The sequence below is a fragment of the Colias croceus genome, chromosome 8 (genome assembly GCF_905220415.1).
Source record: "Colias croceus chromosome 8, ilColCroc2.1".
NCBI lineage: Eukaryota > Metazoa > Arthropoda > Insecta > Lepidoptera > Pieridae > Colias > Colias croceus.
The window spans coordinates 7,573,963-7,597,535 of NC_059544.1; the positions used below are offsets into that span (position 1 = coordinate 7,573,963).

A 23,573-nucleotide genomic window follows, 5' to 3' on the forward strand; every position below is an offset into this window, starting at 1 on the left:
CCGCTAGGGGCGCTGTTCGATACTAATTCGGCTGTGACGCAAACGCGATAGTAACGTTTCGTACTCGATGAAAACTCGCACTAGGCACACTGATGAGAAAATCTTTACTGTCGAAGAAAAGTTCAACCGACAAAACAATAAAGTGTATGCCAAAGGTAGCAAGGACGTCCCACCTTCAGCACGGAATGTCTTGCGTACTCATCATCCGGCTAGTGTGATGGTATGGTGGGGAGTTTCATATGAAGGTGTCACTCCGGTGCATTTCTGCCAACAAGGTGTCAAGGTGAAAGCCAAGAATTATCAAAGTGATATTTTAGAGCCTGTTGTGAAACCCTTGTCTCATACTTTATTTCACAACAAGGATTGGGTTTTCCAGCAAAACTCAGCGCCATCACATAAGACAAAAACCACCACAAGCTTGTTTGAAGGAGAATGTGCCGGCCTTCATTGCGGCTAACGAATGGCCCTCCTCCAGCCCCGACCTCAACTCGTTCGATTATTCTTTATGGACTGAATTAGAGCTCAGGGCCTGCCGAAAGTCCCAACGAAACTTGGAGTCACTGAAGCGAGCTCTTGTCCGAGAGGCAAAGCGAATTCTATTGGAAAAGATTCGTGCCGCTATAGATGACTGGCCAAATCGTCTGAGGGCTTGTATAAAAAATAAGGGTGGACATTTTGAGTAATAATGAAAGTTTTTTGTTTGTTATTACTCACTTAATATGTTGTTATAAATTTTAGAATTATAAACTAAATATTACAAAAGATATGCAACTTTTATTTCGTCTCAAAACTTATGAACACACGAGGTATAACATTGCTTTTTTCAAACCTAAAAAAGATCAATGTTCTAAATGTGAAGCGTTCAAAAATGCTTCACCCGAGGCAAAATTGATCTTCAAGATGGTTATGACATGCATATTACTGAGAAAAATCTATCCAGTGTTATGAAAAAAAGAGATGTTGACAGAGCGAAAAATTCTAATGGCAATATATTGATCTTCGATTTTGGTCGGTTATGAGCTGTCGTTCCATTGCCACAAGAAGTTTCTACATTCTACTACAAATCAAACTTCATTAATTTCACTTAATGTGTCATAATTAATAAAGATGGTTTTTGTTACGCTTGGCACGGAGGTATTACCAAAAGAGGGGCCAATGAAAAGGGTCGTGTGTTTTTTCGTTATTAGAAAATGTGGGTCCAAAAACAGAAATTATCTTTTACAGCGACAATTGTGGTGGGCAGATTAAAAATAAATTTATTCTGTCAATGTATATGTACGCAGTGCAAGCTTTACACATAAATATAATAACCCACAACTTTCTAATAGCAGGACACACTCAGAATGATGCTGATAACAGTCATTCCTTAATAGAAAGAGAAAAGAGAAGATTGCTGAGAAGTGGCCCAATATTTACACCTGCTCAAATGGCAATGGTACTAAAATCAGCCAAAAAACTGGTTAACCTTTTACAGTCAATGAAATAGGTTACCAACAGATTTATGACTGGAAAAAACTGTCTAAAATGGTGAAAATTTTCAACATAGACGAACATGGTCAAAAAATTGTATGGGGTGACATCAAATGTATCCAAGTAAAAAAAAGAAGATCCATACAAATTTGGCTACAAATCTTCATTTTCAGATCTTGATTTTAAAATTGTGGATACGAGTAGGAAACATAGGAGCCGCATCTCAGAAAATATAACTCTGGAACATGCTTATAATGAAGCACCAGCAATACAAAATCACAAAAAGAGAGATCTGATATCATTGTGTACTGCCAATTTGATACCTCAATGTCATCACAGCTTTTACGAAAGTCTTAAAACTACAAATAACCAGGAAAATGAAAGCGGCAAAGACTGATTTGTGCAATTACGATACTAGGTAATAAATAATCCATTACAAGCAAACTAATTTCTCAGTTTTAGTCAAAGTTTACAGCACCAAAGGTAAATCATACGATCCATATCGGTGCATTGCCGAAACCGATATCGATGAAGACGGTGAAATCGAGTTAAATTCCTAAAATGTGTAAAAAATGGAAAACAATTTGTATTAAATGAGAAAGATAAACCCTATGTAGAATTCACTGATATAATTAAAAAACTTCCAACCCCGGACATTGAACACAACAGAGGCACAGAATATTAAAAGTTTTCATGTGATATTAATGTTTTTAGAAAATAGCTCATATAGACCAGACCTATGGATATCTGCTATGATTAAGAAATTTTGTTTTGAAGATTATTTATTAAGTTTTGCATATCTCACTGAATCTCTGAAAAAATGTGATACACAGAGGTATTAGTCATTTATCGAGACAGCAAAGTACAAGTTAAGTTTTAAGTTAATTTGTAAGAGTTGACACGTTCGTAAATCTATTCATTATTGAATAGCTTATTGTAATGTTGATTCTTTCGTAAAAAAATATAATAAAACTGATAATTATTGTCAGTTTTTTTTTTTTACAATAAAAGAACTAGTATCTCCTTTGGTCTCCCGAGTATGTCCTACGGACAGCCGGATATGTCCACTGGACAACCATTTTGTCCCTGTCTGCTAAAGACAAATTATCGACTTAATTACTTACTAAAAAAACAGTAAGGTTTACAAAATTATTTAATAATTAAAAGTGAATTTATAAACTGTTAAATATCCTGTATTCATTATTATTTTACAAGTTAAATGAAAAGTTTTAAGTTTGTCGTTGTCCAGGAGACAATATTATGGGGAATAACTAATAAATTAAAAGTGGCGTCATTTATTTATGGATTCTAAATTGAAATCCATCCTATATTTATTGAGAATATTGTGACGGTTTCAATTTCACTGAATTTTAAATGGTTCTGATGTCTTTTATGCTTAGTTGTCCAAGAGACTATCTTAACTAGTCATGTGGATTTCAGAGTCAAATTTACTATTACATTAAATCATTCTGCTCTATGTGAATTCTTAAAATATAAATATTTATCTACAAGAAATATGCTAAAATATACCAATTTGCAAATAAAATTAAAATGTATCATTGATGTACACTTAAAAGTTGATTAACGCATATTATATTCTCCTTATTATAAATTAAAAGTTTGGTTTTAGCAAAAAAAACTGTGAACGCACCAATCCTGCAGTGGGATCTTAGTCTATTATAAGATTTCTTAATAAAGCAAACAGAGGACAACTGATATGATAAAATAATTGTTATATAACTATAAATACGACGAAGACAAAACTAAAGCTGTATGAAAATTTATAAATCTAATGGACAAGTTATGCTACAGCAAATTTGTTACAAGTGTTACATATTATGTGCTTAGAGAATATAAAAATTACTATAAATTTGTGTAATATCATGACTCACAAGCATTAATGTTCTGTCATAATTAGTTAATTTTACATCGACGGTACAAATATTGTTAAAATCCTAACTTGGTAAATTATGTTACGCACACTATTCATTACAATAAGATATTTTATTTCATTGAACTATAAGATATTTTAAAATATTAAATTGATTATTTTATATCCGTTGCTTCATACGTTTAGAAGTTTCCAATTCGATATTCATTGATATTTAATATTTATCAAAAGTTATAGATTACAAATAAATCTCTTTAGTATATTTTGAGGACTAATGATTCCGGAGCTAAGAACATCTTAAATAATAATATTCTTCAAGCTCAAGAGTTTTACATATAAATTTCTTCCCTTTTCACGCCTAATAATTTTTCAACCGCTCCTGAAACGAAGAATACAATTACTATACATTTCTTAGACCATAATTAAAACATACAAAACTGGAAACAATTGGAACGTAACAGCCATCTACTAAAATTACGTATCCTTCAAGAGAAAATATAAGTATATATTTTTAAAACAAACAAGATACTTGACTTGATACTTTGAATTACATTAATTCAATAGATAGCTGTTCGTGAATGTATCAGAGTTTATTAGTTTTGTACGTCATCATTTATCCGACGGGAAAAGAAGACAAAATGATAAGAATTCATCATGTTTATGTATAAATAAATAAATAAAATTTAGATTTAGACACAAAAGAACAAAACGTACCGTATACAATGTGGATAGGTTGAACTATGAGGTGTGCGACCGTTGTCTTTGAGAGCCACTGTAAAATAATAAAAAAATACTATTGTATTCCTATTATAAATGAGGGTTTCAATTAATAAAAAAAACAGATTGTTCAGTTTTAATGGAATTAAAATAAATAATAACGGAACTAAGAACTGAATATATTCAATATTAAGTATTAAACGCACTATTTAAAACTGTGATCTATAAACATCTTACATTTAAATTTTAAATTTTAATCATAACAAAAACAATTACTCTTACAATAAATTAAGTACTCGTACCTTAGAAATCCAAAAAAGTCTCTAGCTAAACACTGATACCTGTAAAATATATAAAATATTAAAATAAAGTGTAAACTGAACATTTAAAGTGATCAATGAGACTACAAATGAAAACTCTTTAAGAAACAGTTACTCCAACATTGTAATTTAATTCATAAGTGATCAGTCTCATATAATAAAAACAAATGCTTGAAATATTCAATAAGCTTTTAATAATATTGTAAGAAGTTTTGGCTGATTTATCTGAAAACAGTATTAAATACTCAAATGTTCAATACAATATAAAATTATCATACATTTTGTTTCAATTAAATATTTGAATTTAGTTAAACATAAACTTAACAACAGTAGGAAATAATTCAGTAAGTGTGGAATACAATTATCAGGAAAATAAGCACAGAGCCATCCCTTCATTCCCGGTAGTATTAAAATGCCCCACAAATGTGGCCAAATTGTTAGTGTTTTCCCATAACATTAATAATGTTAACGTGCCTAAATATGTCCGTAAATAAGAATTCATGTTTTTTCTAGTCAATTATTATGGAAATTACACAAATATTTCACATTAAGTAAATATTTAAATATGAACATCTGAAAAGTATCAAAAACACGATGGCAAAGTTAACTTGATTTGTGATATAAGTTTCGTGAGACAAAACATTATTCTGACGCCATATTAAATCCCAAAGACACACAACGGGCGCAACGAAGAAGGCAGGTGCAGTGTAGCATCAAACACACAATCGTGTACTATGCCTTTCTAGATAAAGTAAGAATTTAACTTCTTTAAGTGATTCGTGAGCAGACTGTGTGATATTTTGACATTTGCGATATTTATTTATAACAAAACTAATAAAAACTACGTGATATTGTTGAAGTGTCTGCGCGTACAATGTCCCCCCTCTTTCTTTACACCCATATCCAACCGACGCGAAGGCCAGTCCGTTAATCGATCCCTATATTGCTTTTTGCAATCTATTTATTACTCGTATTGACCCTTTTACCCCGCCTACAACCAATCCGCTGTGTGTTTGGGAATTAATCTGGGTATAATAAGAAATATGTTGTCTTCCTTATATTTTTTTTTTCTTCTTTTAGTGTAAATTTAAAGTGGTTAAATAAATTGGAGTTTTTTCACACATTTATATCTATAGCATAAAAGTACAAAAATGAGGTATTATAATGCGAATTATTTAACAACAGCTGATCATCGCATTATATTTAAGAAAACTTATATTTCAATAAAGAATGAAGTACCAAATGGTGATTTAGATGTCGACTGGTGTTTTATATAATATATAGACGATTCGTTTTAGATTTTTTTATATGAAAAAATGATGTCTGTCGGTGAAAATTAAACCACCACTTTATTAGCATTCTTTAATGAAACAAAGTTATTATCAGCATCTTTGCAAATTTCAACTTACCACTAATATTTATTAAGCACGTGCTTCTTTGTTGTATATAAGAAACCGGCACCACATATAAGTTTAGCCGTAGAAAAAATTCTTCCATGACTATTAACTGTAATTCTTCTGTGTTGTCTCGTCTTCCTTGGGGACTCGATATTGATTTCATAATTAAAATTATGGTCGAGAAACAAGCTAAAGTGAAAAAAATCGTGCCACTCAAGATACTGAGCAGTCTGGCAAGTGAAATCCAAAAAGACGAAGGATTCGAAATCAATGAAAATAGGAGAGAAGGAACATAGAATCACATTTATCCAGGTATAACTACTCGTACTATGAAGGATGTCCTTCATATAACATTGAAAATATAAAATTTTAAATTTAATAAACATTGGAAAGTTTAGGCATAATAGCACCAGAAGAACCAAAATAAATTAAGTATCAAAATAGATACTCTATAGGTCGTCGGCATTATTATGTACTTTAATTTGTAATTTTGATTTATTCACACTGGACCCGCTTTATTCACATCCATATATATTTGCAAAGCAAAATAATAACGATAAATGGGAAAAGAAGCGACGATATATAAACTGTATTGCAGCACTATTACCCTGTCATTATGTAGAAATAACGATTTGCTTAAACTGGATATATAAAGAGTAGTAGAGAGACCAATCTAGACGATTCACAGTTTAGATTTATCTGAAAAGGCTCTTTGCAAGAAGCCTGTATAATTCAAATCTACAAGCAATAAGAATTGCACAGTTGAGTATTTACAATCATCTAGACCACAATAACGAAAGACTCATAATAAGTTAACATTTGTTAGATAGGTACGTTTTACTGAGATAAGTCAAGAAAAAACCGTATCGCTTTTCTTAGTTTATAGGAGAATAAATAAAGAAAACCTTCATACAAAGACATCGCCTTTACAAAGCACGACAGAATATTGGTTTAACCCTTAGCTGGTATCGGGGGTCAAAAATCACCCCAGTGCAACGAAATTTTGGTCATAACTTTTTAGTGTTATAACTTACACTCTTGTTGATCTAGCTAATCTCATAACATCTCGGGCGTGAGACGGACGACATACAAGTGTTACTTTTCTGTTACAAGGAGCCGAGGTACGTACACTGCTGGGGTCAAAAATCACCCCCGATACCATTTGTGTAAGTTTTTCTGAATTTATTCTAAAATTATTTTCTTTATTTTTTGAGTTATAAACGATCATTACGGAGAGTTTTTTGACTGACGATCAAATAGCTGAATTATTAGAGGACGAAAAAGAAGAAAATGAACCGGAAGCCTTCAACAGACCAGCTGCTTCTGTAAGTGATGATGAACAAATAAGTGATTGTGAGGAAGCAGAGATAGCTACTTGTTCTGAAGAGAGTGTATTAGAAGCTGACTCCTCAACTTCAAGTTCTGATAGTAGCAGCGAAGGAGATGATGATGAAGAAGAAGCAGCTAGTCATACCTCTGGCGAACAGCGATCATATGTTCTAAATGTTAGAAATTTTACTAAGAATTTTGTTACTGGTACATATGTTGTCATTTTTTTTGTTTTCTATGTTTTTTGATAAAAGTTGATTTTTTTATTATTTCGACTATATAAGAAAACTATAGTTAGAATATTTTTTATGTTAATTTTTAGTTTTTGTAGAATTTATGGATCTCAAAGTGAACATCACTAAAATTAAACCAAAAATAAGATATAATTTGATTTGAAAAATTATTATGGTTAATTACTTTATAGAGCACTATATTGTCGTTAAATGCTTACTATACGAGTTACTTAATTAATAAAAGAGTATTAAAAAGTAAAAAACCTGTTTTTATAACATTTTTTTTTAATTTTCTCATGGGGTCTTTTTTTACCCCCGATACCAGTTAAGTTGGCCAAGTTGAGCGATACCAGCTAAGGGTTAAGGCTCCAAAGCTTTTTGATGTATTTGCTGATAGTTATAAAACGCAATTAGGTTGCGAGGACCTGATTTATGTGGTCCAGGGTCTCTAAGGCGTGACACATTTGTAACAGATTACAACTAAAAGACGACTGCTTTGTCGATTTATTTAACCCCCATGTGTGTCAATTTTTTTGTCTATTTCAGTGAGCATTTCAGATTTCTTGCTATAAAGAAGCAAGTTTCATTCCCATTTCTTCACTGCTCAGTTAAAATTATAAATACTTACATAATAATATCTTCCCGTGTACTTAGAAACCAACATAGTGCAGAATAAAATAGATTTATTTAGGACTACTTATTATTGATACTTTTAATATTTCTTAGACAAATAGAACTCAAATTGTAAGTTGGTAACTGAATAATATCACATTGACATCGTATCTACTCCTCACAGCCCGAACAACAAAAAACAATCAAACCCCAAAATATTTTGGGGTTTGATTATCATTTGAACATGCAGCAAAGTATCATCATAACTTTTCGGGCAGAAGTTGAAGAACGTATTTTAATTTTTTTTAGTATCATTGTAAACATAAATGCGGTTATGAATATTTAATTAGTATAGCAAAAACTATTTACATATAACTAGTTGCATGCCATTATAGTTGTGGAATATTTCGGATATTGCTTATGGTATTTATCCATGTAGGTTACTATAGGTAAACCAGAATCTGATGGCAATTAGGGAAATCAAAATTTTGAGTGTGCAACCCTAGGGAAAATGGACTCCCCCCAACGGTCCAGGCCTTGTCGCGGCGGAGGGGCTCAGTAGCTCAGAGTTATGGCCCTCTGAGTGAAGCGAAATTGGACCAGCGAGGGGCTGAACGGCTGGTTTAGAGTCGGGGAGATTCAACCGGCCCGACGGCCAGGGCTAGGTGTGGCCCAGCGGCCGCTGTGTGCGGCGTGGGATGGCGACCAGAGGTCGTGGCTTGGTGGACCCCGTGTCCACTAGGCAAAGGTGGCGCTGAACGGCAGTTGGGGTTGGAAAGCCTCGACTGACCCGACGGCAGAGGTCCTGTTTGTGGACCAGAGAGGAGCCGGCTTTTATGCGGCGGTGGATGGCGGCCAGAGGTCGCGGCGCGGCGGGCTCGCTGGTTTAGCAAGCCACGCCGTGCAGCGGAGGGCGGGATCCCGACGCGTCATTGTGATGACGCGCGGAGACTCCTGCAGAGAGGTGTGGGGCGGCGGCCGCTGTAAAACGGCCGTCTGCCAACTCGTAATCCGGTCCGTGGGGCCGGACCGAGGGCCGCCACCTCTGGTGAGGTGGGGGCTGCGAGGTAATCTCTATAAAAGTGCGCCGGAGGGTCCCCCGACGTGTATTTCACACATTGGAGGACCTTCTGACGTGCACCCTCCGGCCGGACGGTGATGGAGTCGGGGGTTCGGGGGAACGCGGATGATGGAGCGGGGAAAAATCCATTGTCTGCGCGTTGGTGGCGTAAGCCTTCGTTCCAGCAGCCGCCAGCGAGGGGGGATCTAGTGGTGGGCCTGGAAACGGGCATCTGCTGGGCGGGACACGCGGTAGAGTCGTAACCGTTCCCGCAGTTCCGTCCAAAGCAGCGCGATGGAACAGAGTGGGGTTTTAGTCGGTAGAAATCCGACATAACCACGGCTCCATCCCCGGGAGCCGGGGGTATCTAAGAAGATTTCCCCACTATAAAAAAAAAAAAAAAAAAAAAAAGGGAAAATGGACTGAACGATCTTGATACTGCTTATTTTTTATTTTGTCCTCAATATCATTAGTCACATTACTTAAGTGGACAATACTGTACTTAATAATGAGATATCCACTTAATATTATGTAGGTAGGTACATACTTACATGTATAATATAGGTACAATTATACATATTACTTTTATACAGTATACAGGTAATACATATTATTATTATTTACACATACCTATATTTGTATATTTATTACCAGTATGCCATGTGAAAATATCGATATAATGATAATGTAGATCAAAACTGCTTATATTTTTTTATTAAATAAAATAAAAATAAAATAAAACTATGTTTATTTTCGTAAGTACATATTAACAGATACACATTATAAAATTGACTTGGACAGCTTTGACTTGAAGAATAGCCGTATTGGAAACTCCTGTAATAAGTTTTCATAAAATTATATTCTAATCAACAAACAATATTATAGTTACCTACATATAATATTTTTTTAATTTAAAGTATCAAAACGGGTAAGTCCAATTTACCAATAAAATCTTCAAAATTGAAAATTGTGATGTGTTGGACCCTTCTTCATCGAATGTTTTCTTATCAACAATATAAACAACACATCTCGCTTGTGATCGCAGCGGCATTTTCGACATTTTCGAAGATTTTTTAGACAAAATCCTAAAAATTATTCATTAACTGCAAAAAAGACAAATAATTTGACAACCAATTTGATAGTTGTCAAATAAGTTGCCACATGAAAATTTTTTATTTCTTAAATAAAAATATGCCATCAGATTCTAGTAGACCTATAAGTACAGTAATCCAAAATTAATAATGCGCATGCAAATCTTCGCTTATTGTCGTATTTCCGAAGACACTCGAATCATTGAATCGTAAGAGCCCTAAACAACGAACTTGCATTTTACACTTTGTTCAAAAGAAATAGAAGTCAATTCACGGTCATACACAATCAAAAACAAATCGGGCGGTAGGTGACGGTAGCCTGTCAGTCAAAAACTCAAAAATCCGTCAGTTGTCTTTAAATATTGGTGGTGACTGCACGAGTTCTCTCTGTGTGGAATTATATAGAGCTGCTATTACGTACCCTTCTTGGTTTTGTTTTTAAAGGTGAATTGAATTAATCGATGAAATGATTTACACAGGTGATGGCAGTAGGGAAAGTGAAAATGAAGAAGAGCATAATGAAAGTTCCGATGTACGTAAAATGTCAGAAATAAAGATAATCCCTGATTTTGATTGTTTTTATTTTTATTTTTTTGTAATTGTCATAATAAATGAAAACCATATTTTATACAACATAAATTTTGTGTTATTTAACCTTCTTTTCTTCCATCATTAGACCAGTTTCAGTAAGACACTTTAAAAGTACTATAAAATTTTCTAAGTAAATCAATCCAACAAAGATATATTCGCAATCGTGGGGTTATACTCGCTTATTTACTTACAAGGAATTATCGACACAAAATCGTGACTTACAAATACATATTCTCTTTTAGCACAAAACATTTATTTTTACTAAATTATGCATGAAGAAAATGAATGCATTTAACCACTCTATATAGATATCATCTTCGGACGCTCCGGGAATATGACAGTTGCCGAACAGTGAGCAGTGACGAAGATTTCTATGCGCATTATTACTTTTGGATTACTGTACCTATGGTTATTTAAACAAATATAAAGTATGATATATAAAAAGAACTAAGTGTTTAAAACTAAATACAAAAAACATGTCTCGGAATATAAACTCGACTCCGGCAAGTCCGATGCATTGATGTAGAATTTTTCTCTGAGCAAAAGCCAAAAAATTGCGCGCGATACAAAAATATAAGCAACTAAATTAAATAATTAAACCCATGTTTATATACATATATGTATGTATATATTTTTTAATTGGGTATTTACTATTTATAGTAAGTGTTTTCTGTTTATAGTAGATAAACTAGGTGGTGGGTAGAACAGGCAAACCACCTTTCCTGTTCTTGGCTTGCGCCTGGCCTGGAGACTAGACCGGCTGCCGCGGCCGCCGAGGGGGTAGCGGAAGAATTCCAACCAATACTCGCGGCCACATCATTAAAGCGGCTCGACGGAACACAGTGGGGTTTTAGTCGGTAAGAATCCGACATAATGGGTATCTTTGGAAGACTTCCCCACTTACAAAAAAAATGTAAACTAGGTCACCTAGTCTAGGTGAAATGTACCTTATTTCTAAAATATATTGGCAATTTAATTAACTACTATTGAATTGAATATGAATAGTCCGATTTGTCATTTCAATATTTGCTTCAAAAATGTCCTGTTAAGAAAATTGTTTGAGAGTCAGAGACTTCAATATTTCAACATGTAAAATCTTTTGTCAATAAAGAATTTTTATTTATTTTATTTATTATTTATTGTGTAATGTAAAAATGTAAGTTTATATGTTTGATCGAACTTCACAACCGACTTGCGGAAATTAAACAATAATTGTATAAAAATACAAATACATATAGAAGTTCATCTTTGCAAGTTTTTGTATGCTTATACTCACCTGTAGTGTATCTATGAAATAGATATATACCTACATTGTCTCACGTATACACTGGGTGGGGTTAGCTCATAGCTGTAGTAGTCTGTAGTTGTCAGTCGACGGCCTATGCCGGACTGGAATAGACGTGTGCCCTCACTATTGTGTGTAGGAGTGAGCCAGTGCAATTCTACATAATATGTATACGTACTGTAAGTACAGTACATCACCGATTAAAAGGAAAAAAATTACATTACCAATTCCAGACGCGATCGGTTTTTCAGCTCTTACTATGTATGTATACAGGTAATGTACACAGGTATATAAGATTTAGAGAGCAAAGTTTTGTAATCTTCCTTACAAAACTAGTATTCTAACATGAGGTTGCATTTTTCAGTTTAAAAGGTTCATATTTATGTTCTACGCCAAATATAGTTAATATTAAACTATTTTTTTTTTTATTAAGCAATAATTTGAGATCATAATAATATTATGTGCAGTGTGAACAGTTTATTACCATGCCCATGACCAGGCACGGTTCTGCGTTCCCTGCTGCAGTTGGAATAAAAATACAGTATTACAAGTATCTTTTGGCACTTGGATGACAAAGACAGAAGGGCGACACAACTAAAGTTTGTCTATACAAAAACATCTCCTTTGATTCAGAAAATTCAGGAACGAAATCGTTAAGCATTTTTAGGAAACAAACAACAACAACCATAGGCCTGTGGAATAACTAATTAAATTATATAGATCGTTAGGATCGTTAGGACTGGGATAAGGAATAAACTTTAGGACGCGCCAAAAGATCCTTGTAGCACCATAAATCGCGGTGACGCAGTTATCCTTATAAGTGACGATGATTATGACACGTATTACAGATCGTCCGTTTTTTACTCCACAGAGTGATAAAACAGTCTGAAATTCGCAAAATCAATAAGTGTTATTTAAGTGATATAGTAAAAGAAATGTGATAGGTACAACTCACCATACTTGAAAAGTTCTTGTTATGACAAACTCTCGTCTCGATATAAGAATCAAATGCAATATTCGCTATGCATTACTTATAAATGGTTTTTATTACTTTTTTTCCATCTTTTCGCGTTCATCTCAATGTTATTTGAGAAAGCGAAGCGCAACGGAACGCTGCATAGAAATGTATGTAGTATGTACTGTAACTTTTGATATAGCAAGATTAATTGAACAAAGCAGCATTACATTCCAAGCGTTTCGACACAAAGCGAGAATAGTTTTTGATTTAATTATAATATTATACCATCCAATATTTCAACAGTTAACGAGAACTATTAATAGAGAACTTCTATTATTATAACATATTTCGTCTAATGCTATTGATATATCAAATTTATATAATATAACCTTTAGTAAATTTAACGATTACAGATTTTGATAAAATTTATACGTTGTTTATATTCTATTCATGGGTAACTTATTGGTAATTTCTCTTATATTTTAGTAGTGGTATCTATGTAAATATTAGGAAAATTTACAACAGATTAATTTTACTGTGGTATACACAATAAGATTAAAAAATATTGTTTAAATAACAAATAGGGGCATCAAAAGAATAAGATAAATATGTGTAAAGTAAAGTTATTTATTATTTACGCAAAAAAACAAATTACATAGTAATTCAATGTACTCAAATAAATATTCTCTAATCTTTCACTCATACGCTAACTCACAAAATTAAATGTCACACTTATTCTCAGATCATTCAAACTGCAAACTCTTACACTAAGAACCTACGGTGGATCTTACGTAATATATCTATCGGAATAAATTCTTACGGAACATAGAAAAACTATGACAAACTAATTTTATTAACGCATGTGCCGCAAGCCATAGCCTGCATATATTTTTTTCATTGTTGGGCACATGATGTACTTTATAATTATTATAAACATTAAGAGGTTGAAAATTTTTACTCGCAATAGCTTGTCATGAACAAATTGTTTTACGCAGTTATTATAAAGCCTAATTTTTATTTGAAAATTATCTATCTGTCTTTAAAAATAATGTGTGGGGCCCGTCTAGTGACAACACCCATTATAATAATATGTATTAAGTAATTTTAATCAGCTTCAATCTAACATTTGTGTAAGAAATAAGATACAATTATTACCTAACTGGGTAACGGAAGAAAGTGTGTTTAGATTACGAAGTATCAAGACCGCATGTAAAAACAAAAACAGAAACAGAAACAGATATTAATATTTGTTTTATACTCGACTTGATTAAGAAACGAAAATACGAGTTAAAACCGTACAAGTAATTAACTTTATAGTTTCCTAATTTCGATGATTAATTGTAAGTTTAAATTCTATAATAAACAAAACTTTAGTGCTAAATTGCTTATATTGCCTAATTATTTTTAATGGTTTGTAGTGAAGCCTTAGATTAGTGCAAATAATGGGACCGAGCTAATAATATAATAAAATTATTTCTCAAAGATGTAGATTAAAATGACACCCTTTATTTGATCCTAACTAAAACTTCCCTAACAAACGACAGAGTGCCCTGGCACAGACGTGTGTCGTGTGACTATAAGGGAAATATTTAGAAACGACGACGTTTATTCGGATAATCGTCCATTTGGCGTCCTTCCCAACCACGGTTCTGCGGCATGTCCTCATAACCTCCACGTTGCATGTCGTACTGCTCTCTGAAGCCTCCGTCCTAAAGTGAGCAATCATAAAAGTGGCAATTCTAAGTGACCAACTAAATTATTATTATTTTATAAAATACCGCCCTTGACCCATAATGTGCAAAACACATATACCGTAGGCGATTTTCGTTTGCTAATAAAAATGCCGGAATTGGGGTTGCCAAAAATCATCACTACAAATCATCATGTTGCTATTTTAAGTAAAATCTATATGTTTACTACATAAAAAGAAAACTGCTTGACCCCGTAATCTATACCAGAAAGACCTACAATAAATTGGTTTTTAAAACCTTTGATTGACGTATTTTGTAACTTTTTGAAGCGATTTTACACGGCTTCCATGAAATTTCTGATTTAAATTTGGTGAATATATTCTTTGCTTCTAATGTTCTCATTTAACTTTTTGTCAAATTTTTCATCAGAGAAAGTAAGTGAAGGCTTCCCCTTCTCCTTCTGACAAGAGCCGACGTTTTATATTTTTCATTTTATAAAAATAAAAAATACTGCTAAGTGCTACAGTATGAAAATTCTGATCAACACGGTTACACCACATAAAATATTATACATGTCTATATACAGACTACAACCTAAATAAAACATTCCTTTACTTGAAATTACAAGACATTTATTTGTAGTATTTATTATTTATGTGAGTTTCACGATTGATTATGCTAAAAAAATAATTTAATAGCTTTTTGAGTCATTATAAAAAACCCGGCACAAAAATGCAGAGCGCAGATCTTCAATCAGAGCGAGGAACAATATTGGCAACCCCTTGAATTATAATAACCTTTTGCAACGCCAATAAATTGTTGATTTAAAGTATAATGTACTGCAGTGGTTAGTGTTATTTCATGCTGTATAAAATGATTATACAATTTGCAACAGTATTCAACACTTATTTTATTAGAAAAGTGAAGACACTTTCGCAATATATCAAATTGTTTTGATCTCAGGTCAGGTTAATAAATACAATGTTATGTTATTGGCCGAAGCACTTATATGTTAACTATATTTAATAGATCACCGTTTCAATGTGTAAAAAGGCTTAAATAAATAAAATTAATAGTAAGATTATAATGTAGAATTAGAACACGTAAAAAATTGTGAATTCCTGACCCATTAGACCAATAAGATTATTAGACTTGCAGAAATTGTACCCGACAATAATCGAGACATACTTCAGTAGTCTACTCAATAAAATTGTGGTACTTAAAAGGTTTTACCGTATTCGTATAGAAAATTATTCAATACGAATTGAGTATTTGAATAAAAAAAAATTATTGATTTTTTTCATGTATTTTAAAACTTTATTTAATTATTATTAATAATATTGATATTTAATGCAAAAAACTCCAAAAAAATTTTTTTTCAATTAATTATAAGCAATTAAAAATTGATGAAATTTAAATTAAAATCACGTGACTATAAACGCGCCATGGCTGGTCACCATAGATGTGACGTCAAAATGTTATAGTTGTATACCTTTTTGTATCAACTGCAATGTGTGAAAACTAACATTATGACGTCACACGCGTCCGGGTGACGCTTCGGGAGTTGTCGGTGTGTTTTCGGTACTGGATTCAAAGACTAATTTTTATTTTGAAATAACTTTTGAATTATTGCAAAAAAAAAAATTTAAAAAAATAGTTTTGTTATAAAACTAATATATAATCTTTCCATTTAGCACAAAAAATTTTTTTATTCAAATACTCAATTACGAACACGCTAAAACAAATTCAAATGGTACTGATATACCATTCTAACGCTTTCATGATATGAAAAAAATATTGTTGATTAATTGACAATATATATCTTTACCTCCAATAAACGATTGGAAGTTTACGTGTAAGGTTTATAATATTATAATTAATGCAATAAACGAGCCAACAAGGCGAACTATGCAAATTTTCTGTTTAACAAACATGTATCACATGAAAAAATATAAAAATCATTCACAAACCATTGTTTTAATTTCAACAATCAGTCTATAAAAGTTATTCAATACAATCTTACGTTTTCATTAATTAATTATTATTATAGAACACTAGCGGTCCGCCCCGGCTTCGCCTGTGGTACATATTCACGTTTTCTATACATAAGAACCATCCTCGTACTTCAAGGAATATAATAAAAAAAAAAAAAGAAATCGGTTCAGCTGTTCTAAAGTTATGTTATGTAAAATAGTTACCAACACATTTTGGGATTCATTTTTATATTATAGATAATTTGGCTTTGGTTAGTAAATTAGCAAGTATACAATACAATCTTGTATTATTATAAATAGCCACATACAATTTTATGTCGTATACTGCCACCAACTACACAATTTGATTGAACAATACTATTGTATTGTTGTAGTTTCGCAGTAGGTAGTAAAGGTGCTAAAACGCAGTTAATTCACACGTCATACGAATACCTCAAGCAATTTCCTGCGGAAGTTTAATCACAGTATAAATGTGGAACAGTATGTCAATTACCTACATACCAAGTTGGTTACTTCTTCGTTATATATTCTGTTTTTCTATAAACATTTGAGTTATTTAGTGATCAATTGAATGAATTTTACAATAAAGTTTATAAATATAGGTTGAATATTGAAATAAAAACTATTTTACAAAAAAAAAAAAAGTTAAAGTATTTTTATTTCAATATAATATAACGACCACGTAAACTAAAGAAAATAGTAGTTTGGACTACGAAATATGCTAGTAGCATTTTTCTAAACATCGCTGAAATACAGTTATAAGTGACAATAATTTGTTTCGTTGCGGCACTCAATTACTGACAGCAATCTGCTTTGGATTATATTTATTAGTCTTTATGAGACTCTCTGATACACGTGTTTGTGTAAGTTTGCCGATTTGGACGTTTGTAAATTAGTTTGTGTACTGTTCCATATGCATACTGTGGTTCAGTATACTGAATTACATAATTATAGGTTATAAACGTTTTGTACTTATAGTTTATCCGGTTTGCTTAGTCTTTAATTAAAGTCATGTTCTTAGCTTCTAAATCTTATGGAATTTAATATAGTAAGTTGAGTTTTAAGGACCTTCATTAATTATTTTATTATTATGACGTAATTACATAATTATACCCATAAAAAGTACATAGTAGAAGTCGCCGTAAGCCAGCGGCTATAGCAGCAAAATTATAATTAGATCACGTTTCGTTGAACAGTTGAAAATCAAAATAGACGGCATAAGTAATTGTTTTGATGAATGCAGTTTTTATACTTTTATGAAAATGTCACAAATATGCGACAAAGAAAAATATTGACGAAATTTAAGCCCTTTACAATCTACTGGTAATCTATCAAATACAGTCACAGATAAAATGCAATTATTTATATCAATTAAACAATTTAATAATATTCTTCAGACTTACATAAATAGCTTTCATAAATACCACAAATCGGCTTTTCATGTTTAAAATGTTTAAGTCATCAGAATTACAAAGTTTTCTTTTTAAAGTGGCAAGATGTAGTTATAGAATGATAAAGTTCAATATACACCTGTTTGACCAAATTATAATAAGTATTTAAATAAATTCTTCACCTCAAATTTCTATGAAAATATAATAATTATGAAGTAGGTTTCATCATATTAATTAATTGCACTTACCATTGGTTGCTGATGATCAAACATGCCTTGTTCTTGACGATCGAGCATTGAATTTAGCCTTTGTGCCTGTAAATAAAAATGTCATTTAATAATTTTACTGTGATCATATTACAGCAACAACTTCAGTATAGTGACTTAAAAGAATAGGCCAAAAAAACGCTATGGAAGTTAATAAATATAAATAAATATGACATTTATAAAGTTAATTAAATTTCTTATTGCACCTTATACAATTTCTATATTTTCTTCAATCGCAGCCGTATTGTACACACGGGAGCGAAGCGGGGGTTGCGCGATTTTAACACACTTTTCATTATCATCAATTGTATGTTTGTCAAAAGACCTACTTTTTATTCAAATTCAAACTTTGCACTTATCAAGGATCAGTGACAATACAATAATTTCACAAGTTAATCTCATCAATGTGTATTTTAAGTGTAACTATCTCATATCACCCCATGTATAAGCATGCACCTTGACGAAGAACATGTTCTGCTAAAGTGTGTGTGTGTGTAAGTGTAATATCTCGTATATGATAATATGTGTAGCACCTGACGAAGAGCGTGTTCTCCTGTGTCCTTCTGTGTGTGTTTGAGTGTAACTATCTCATATCACCCCATGTATAAGCATGCACCTTGACGAAGAACATGTTCTGCTAAAGTGTGTGTGTGTGTATAAGTGTAATATCTCGTATATGATATGTGTAGCACCTGACGAAGAGCGTGTTCTCCTGTGCCTGTCTGTGTGTGTTTAAGTGTAATATCTTGTATCTGGTGTATGTGCGTTACCTGCACGAAGAGCGTGTTCTCCTGTGCCCGTCTGTGTGTGTTTAAGTGTAATATCTTGTATCTGGTGTATGTGCGTTACCTGCACGAAGAGTGTGTTCTCCTGTGCCCGTCTGTGTGTGTTTAAGTGTAATATCTTGTATCTGGTGTATGTGCGTTACCTGCACGAAGAGCGTGTTCTCCTGCTGGCGGCGGCGCAGCTCGTCGTCCTGGTGGCGCATGCGCTGCGCGAGCTCCTCCTCGTGGCGCAGCAGCTGCGCGCGCTCCGCCTCGCGCCGCTCGTCCGCCGCGCGCTCCGCCATCTCCCAGCTGCGCTTCTGCCGCTCGCGGTCCTGCTCGCGCGCGCGCAGCTGCTCGCGCAGCAGCTCCGTCTCGTGCTCGTACCTGCACGGTGCACCACACAATACGTTACCGACATGCTGTATGAACTTGATATTTTAGTTTTATGGCATTCCATTTTTAAATAAGTATAAATTTTTGAATAGAAAAATTCCAGCAACAGTGACATGCTGAATGCTAATTTCCTTAACAATATCACACTCTTCAAATTGATACGGTTGCTCAATGAAGGGGATAAACATAATATATAAATGAATAATATTACAAAATATGATTAAATATATTATAAATTCATTAAGCTTGAAAATTCAAAACAATCACTTTTTTATAATTAAATTGAAAATGCTTTATATAATCCTTAAATTTTTTTTATCAAAATTTTTCTAATTGAAAACTGAAACACACTCACTTTGCATATTCCATTTGTGCTTCGAGTTTCTCCTCTTCTGCAGCCAATTCTTTCTTAAGAGCCTCCTCTTTTTGTTTGTGAAGCTCATGTAACTGTTTCCATCTTGTTCCATACTCGTGTTCAAAACTGCCTGCTTCAGAAAACCGGGGGCCCATCTGTCAAACAAATTTAATTTTAGTAAACATTCTAAAAACAAGTACAAAATTCATTTTGATCATTTATTTAAAAGATTGTTTACCTCACGCGCTTTTAAGAATTCTGGGTGCTTCTTAGGAATATTCTTCTCTGGGTAACCATCAAATTCATCTGGCTCTTCTAAATTTTCTACAATAACTGGGCGTAGTGACCTATGAAGGAATGCACATTATTAATTCAATACATACTTTATCATACATAAAATATTTTTATTTCTTTTGAAAGCAGAACTTACGACGTGAGGAAGAAGCACTTCTCAGAGCAATTTCTTATTGCCGCCAACGCACTGGGTTTACGTGCGTACTCTACAATGCCTTCTCCTAATGTCTTTCCTCTTTCATCTACTCTTACAAAGGCTCTTTCAATTTTGCCGAAAATTTCAAATGCCTTATACAAAAGTTCATTTGAAACAAATGGCGGTAAATTCTTCACGCGCACTGCACTGTTGTGTGGCGCAAATCGAACCCGCATTGCTCTGCCATTCTTCATTTTACCATCCAATTCTCTCTTTGCCTTCTCTGCATTAACTCTGTAGTCCTAAAAATACAATTGATTTTATATGATCAAATAATTTATATTGAAACAAAATTTGTATTTGAAACATATAAATTGATTTGGCTAACATACCATTTTGATAAATCCAAAGTTTTTATCCTTGTTAATAAATAATTCAGCCGTTTCTCCAAACTGTCCGAACATGTTAAGAACCTCTTCTTCTGTTATATCATTGCTTAGATTACCAATGTACAATCTACTTCTTCCATTAAATTTGACCTCAGGTTGTTCAATTGATGGCAAATCAGTCAATGGTCCCATAAGATCTTTTAATTTGTTGGCTAACATGTGTTCCTGGTTAAACTATATTAATTTAGCAGAGACAAAAAATAATAATTAGTAACAAACAAAACAAAACAAAGAAACACTTTGTAAGAAAAAATATTATTTATGTAAAGAAAAATAAAATTTAAAATTGTAGACTGAGTAATAAAAGAAAATCAAATAATGTAGTATACATCACTACAATGTAGGACATACCTCTCTTTGCACTGGTTTGCCTCCATCATATTGACCAGCGCGGCTGTTATTTCTCTGCTGGTTATTGTTACGCATAGGCCCCGGCCCACCTTGGTGACCTGGCCCTCCCATTCCAGGGCCACCTGGTCCTCCTGGTCCCTTTGGCCCAAAGTCTCTTGGACCTCTATTAAAATTACCACCCATTTTGTTTGCTGGATTGCCTTGGGCCCAGGTACCACCTTGCTTATTTGGGCCACCGAAGTTTCCATTGATATTCTAAAAATTAAATAATATTTAAATGTCTTTTTTTTTTGAGAACAAACACTAAATGGTAAACTTTTTTTACATAAAATTAAATTGTACATCAATTAATTGGTATTCTCACCTTTTGGAATGGTGGTTGATTGCTTTGATTCTTGGGCTCATTAGTGATACTCTTATCAACATTATCTTTAGAATCTTGGTTCAATGTGTTAGTTGCCACTGGTTTAGGTGGTTGTTGCTGTTGTTGCGGTGGCTGGGGCTGAGGCTTATTCTGTTGCTGCGGTTGTTGCTGTGGTGGTGGTTGTTGCTTTTGTTGTGGTGGCGGTACTTGTTGGTTCACTTGTGGTGCCACCTCCTTTTCTTTTGGAGTTTGCGCAGGTGAGGGCTGTTGTGGCTTATCTTGTTGTACAGGTTTAGGTGGCTAAAAAAAACTATTTTATAAACCAACCAGAAAACAATATGTATTGTTAGGTAAATGTCTTTGTCGGAATTTACAAAGAATGATTCATTAGAATTAGTTAGATAAATAAAGAAAATATAATATGACACATACATAATGTGTTTTTTTTATTATTAAAAATCTTGTAAATAATAAGAGAAATTTAACAGATAGGTATCATACTTATTTGTCTACAGACTACACTAAATTGTTGAAGCAACTAAACACTAAAATGTATTTAGTAAATTTATATTAAATCATAATATGTATACATACATCCATACATACATCAAAAATGAGAACATTGACACATCATCAAATAAAAAATATTTCGTGAATCTGTCGAACATGGGTATGCAGTGGTATGGCAGTACGCTAGAATAGAAACATCCACGGAACTTTATACTACAAAAGTGAGCTGTGAGATGAATATCATCGCAATTCGCAAACAAAATGGCGGAAATGGGCTGGGAATAACTGGTACAAAATCTTAAGGTAACTGTTACCTTAAGATTTTGTACCAGTTATTCCAACAGATTTGATGTTACCTGGTAACATCAAATCTGAGTGAATATTAAAAAGTAAATTGAGAAAACCGTTAACTGGTGTTTTTAACAATGGCACTGACCTCGTTATTCGGACGCTGACCTCCTTGCTGATTGTGATTTCTTTGATTATGTTCAAATCTCGAGTTGTTCCTAAAGCCGCCTCTATTATTTCCACGTCGTCCACCCTGTCTCTGCGGTTGAGGTGGCCCTCCGAATCCTCTGTTGCCGTAATGATTCATGGCTTGCATTTGCATAGGTACTGTAAAAATGATAGCGATGCTAAATTGATGGACGCCATTAGTGCGGAATCTATACTACAATGCTCTTATAATACATAAAGAAACAATGAGAATATACATACCTAATTCTCGATTAAAAAAAAACTTTTCTTCTTTATATTATGTTTAAAACGTTTTACTTAAACAGTATTAAATGTACAAAACTTATTTTATGCTTCACTTCGCCGACGCGTATATTTTAGCGACACACCGACGCAAAGTGAAACTTAAGATGGCGGCATACCTAGCGGAAATAGCAATATATACAATTATACAAATTAGGAAAGTTTAGCCTTTTGTCATGTTGGCAGCCCTGGTTGAGAAATTTAAAGCAGTCCATTCGCAATCCGGCAATTTGCGTAGCCCCAATATGTACGACAAGTGTACGACGATGCATCATCTTACTGGACTATAACATCTTATCTTATATAACATAAAGTTGCTTAAAATTTTTTCATTCCTAAAAAAATATTTAGTATCACAGAATTTGTTTGTTTGATCCTCATAAATGTTAAATCATGGAAACGTCGCGAATGTGGGTGAAGGGTCAACACCTTCGAAATTCGAATGTGCCTTCGAAGCACACTTCGAAGTCACTTCATAAAAAATTGTCTATCTTTAACATAAATTCATAACAATTTTAACGTGATTGATGTATAGTACCTAGTAAGCTACTGAAGAAAATATTTTATACAATATATGACAACTATTAATAAACTGTAGGTACTTTTGTCTTCTTTTTTTGTTGTTTAAAGCTTCGCTTTTTAAAGTGAAACTTTTATTACATCGTCTCAAACTTTTTGGTCTGTGTAGCGCATGTCGCGTGACGCAACGGTGACGCACGATGCGTACGATAATTATCGTACAAATACGATAATTTTTAGTTAAATGTCTTTATTGTGAAAAAAGTTTCACTTTCCGTGGTTTCATAAAACCCCACAACATTTCTGGTATGTTTTCCGTTTTTTAGCTGGATTTCCTTTACTTTTTGTCTGGATTAATCTGACAGCTGACGATTGTCGAA

General features: G+C 33.2%; 1 protein-coding gene across 4 annotated transcripts; it reads right to left on the reverse strand.

Annotated features, from left to right (window-relative positions):
- Nucleotides 1–16: 16 nt before the first annotated feature.
- Nucleotides 17–22,786, reverse strand: LOC123693991 (hrp65 protein-like). Of its 4 annotated transcripts, XR_006751750.1 has the most exons (13): nucleotides 22,633–22,786; nucleotides 22,352–22,530; nucleotides 21,406–21,705; nucleotides 21,042–21,296; nucleotides 20,634–20,864; nucleotides 20,242–20,543; nucleotides 20,050–20,158; nucleotides 19,812–19,966; nucleotides 19,225–19,447; nucleotides 18,279–18,344; nucleotides 4,381–4,419; nucleotides 4,076–4,133; nucleotides 17–3,740 (listed from the first exon to the last, which is right to left on the reverse strand). XR_006751750.1 is itself a non-coding variant. In XM_045639278.1 (11 exons), exons 2-11 carry the CDS (start codon nucleotides 22,523–22,525, stop codon nucleotides 14,544–14,546), a joined length of 1,926 nt encoding a protein of 641 aa, XP_045495234.1. In that variant the 5' UTR covers nucleotides 22,526–22,530; nucleotides 22,633–22,786; the 3' UTR covers nucleotides 13,568–14,543. The 4 variants fall into 4 exon arrangements, 3 of the variants coding, with proteins under 3 accessions (XP_045495234.1, XP_045495232.1, XP_045495233.1); XM_045639278.1 differs by lacking the exons at nucleotides 17–3,740; nucleotides 4,076–4,133; nucleotides 4,381–4,419 and adding an exon at nucleotides 13,568–14,663 and having other exon boundaries at nucleotides 20,634–20,855; XM_045639276.1 differs by lacking the exons at nucleotides 17–3,740; nucleotides 4,076–4,133; nucleotides 4,381–4,419 and adding an exon at nucleotides 13,568–14,663.
- Nucleotides 22,787–23,573: the final 787 nt, after the last annotated feature.

Bases quoted from the DNA above. Each gene is read 5' to 3' on its own strand.
- LOC123693991 (XM_045639276.1), bottom strand. From the start codon at position 22,525: ATGCAAATGCAAGCCATGAATCATTACGGCAACAGAGGATTCGGAGGG. The intron at 20,159-20,241 runs GTAAGTTCTGCT...ATTCCTTCATAG, and splicing joins AAGTGCTTCTTCCTCACGTC to GTCACTACGCCCAGTTATTG. The intron at 19,967-20,049 runs GTAAACAATCTT...TTTGTTTGACAG, and splicing joins AATTCTTAAAAGCGCGTGAG to ATGGGCCCCCGGTTTTCTGA.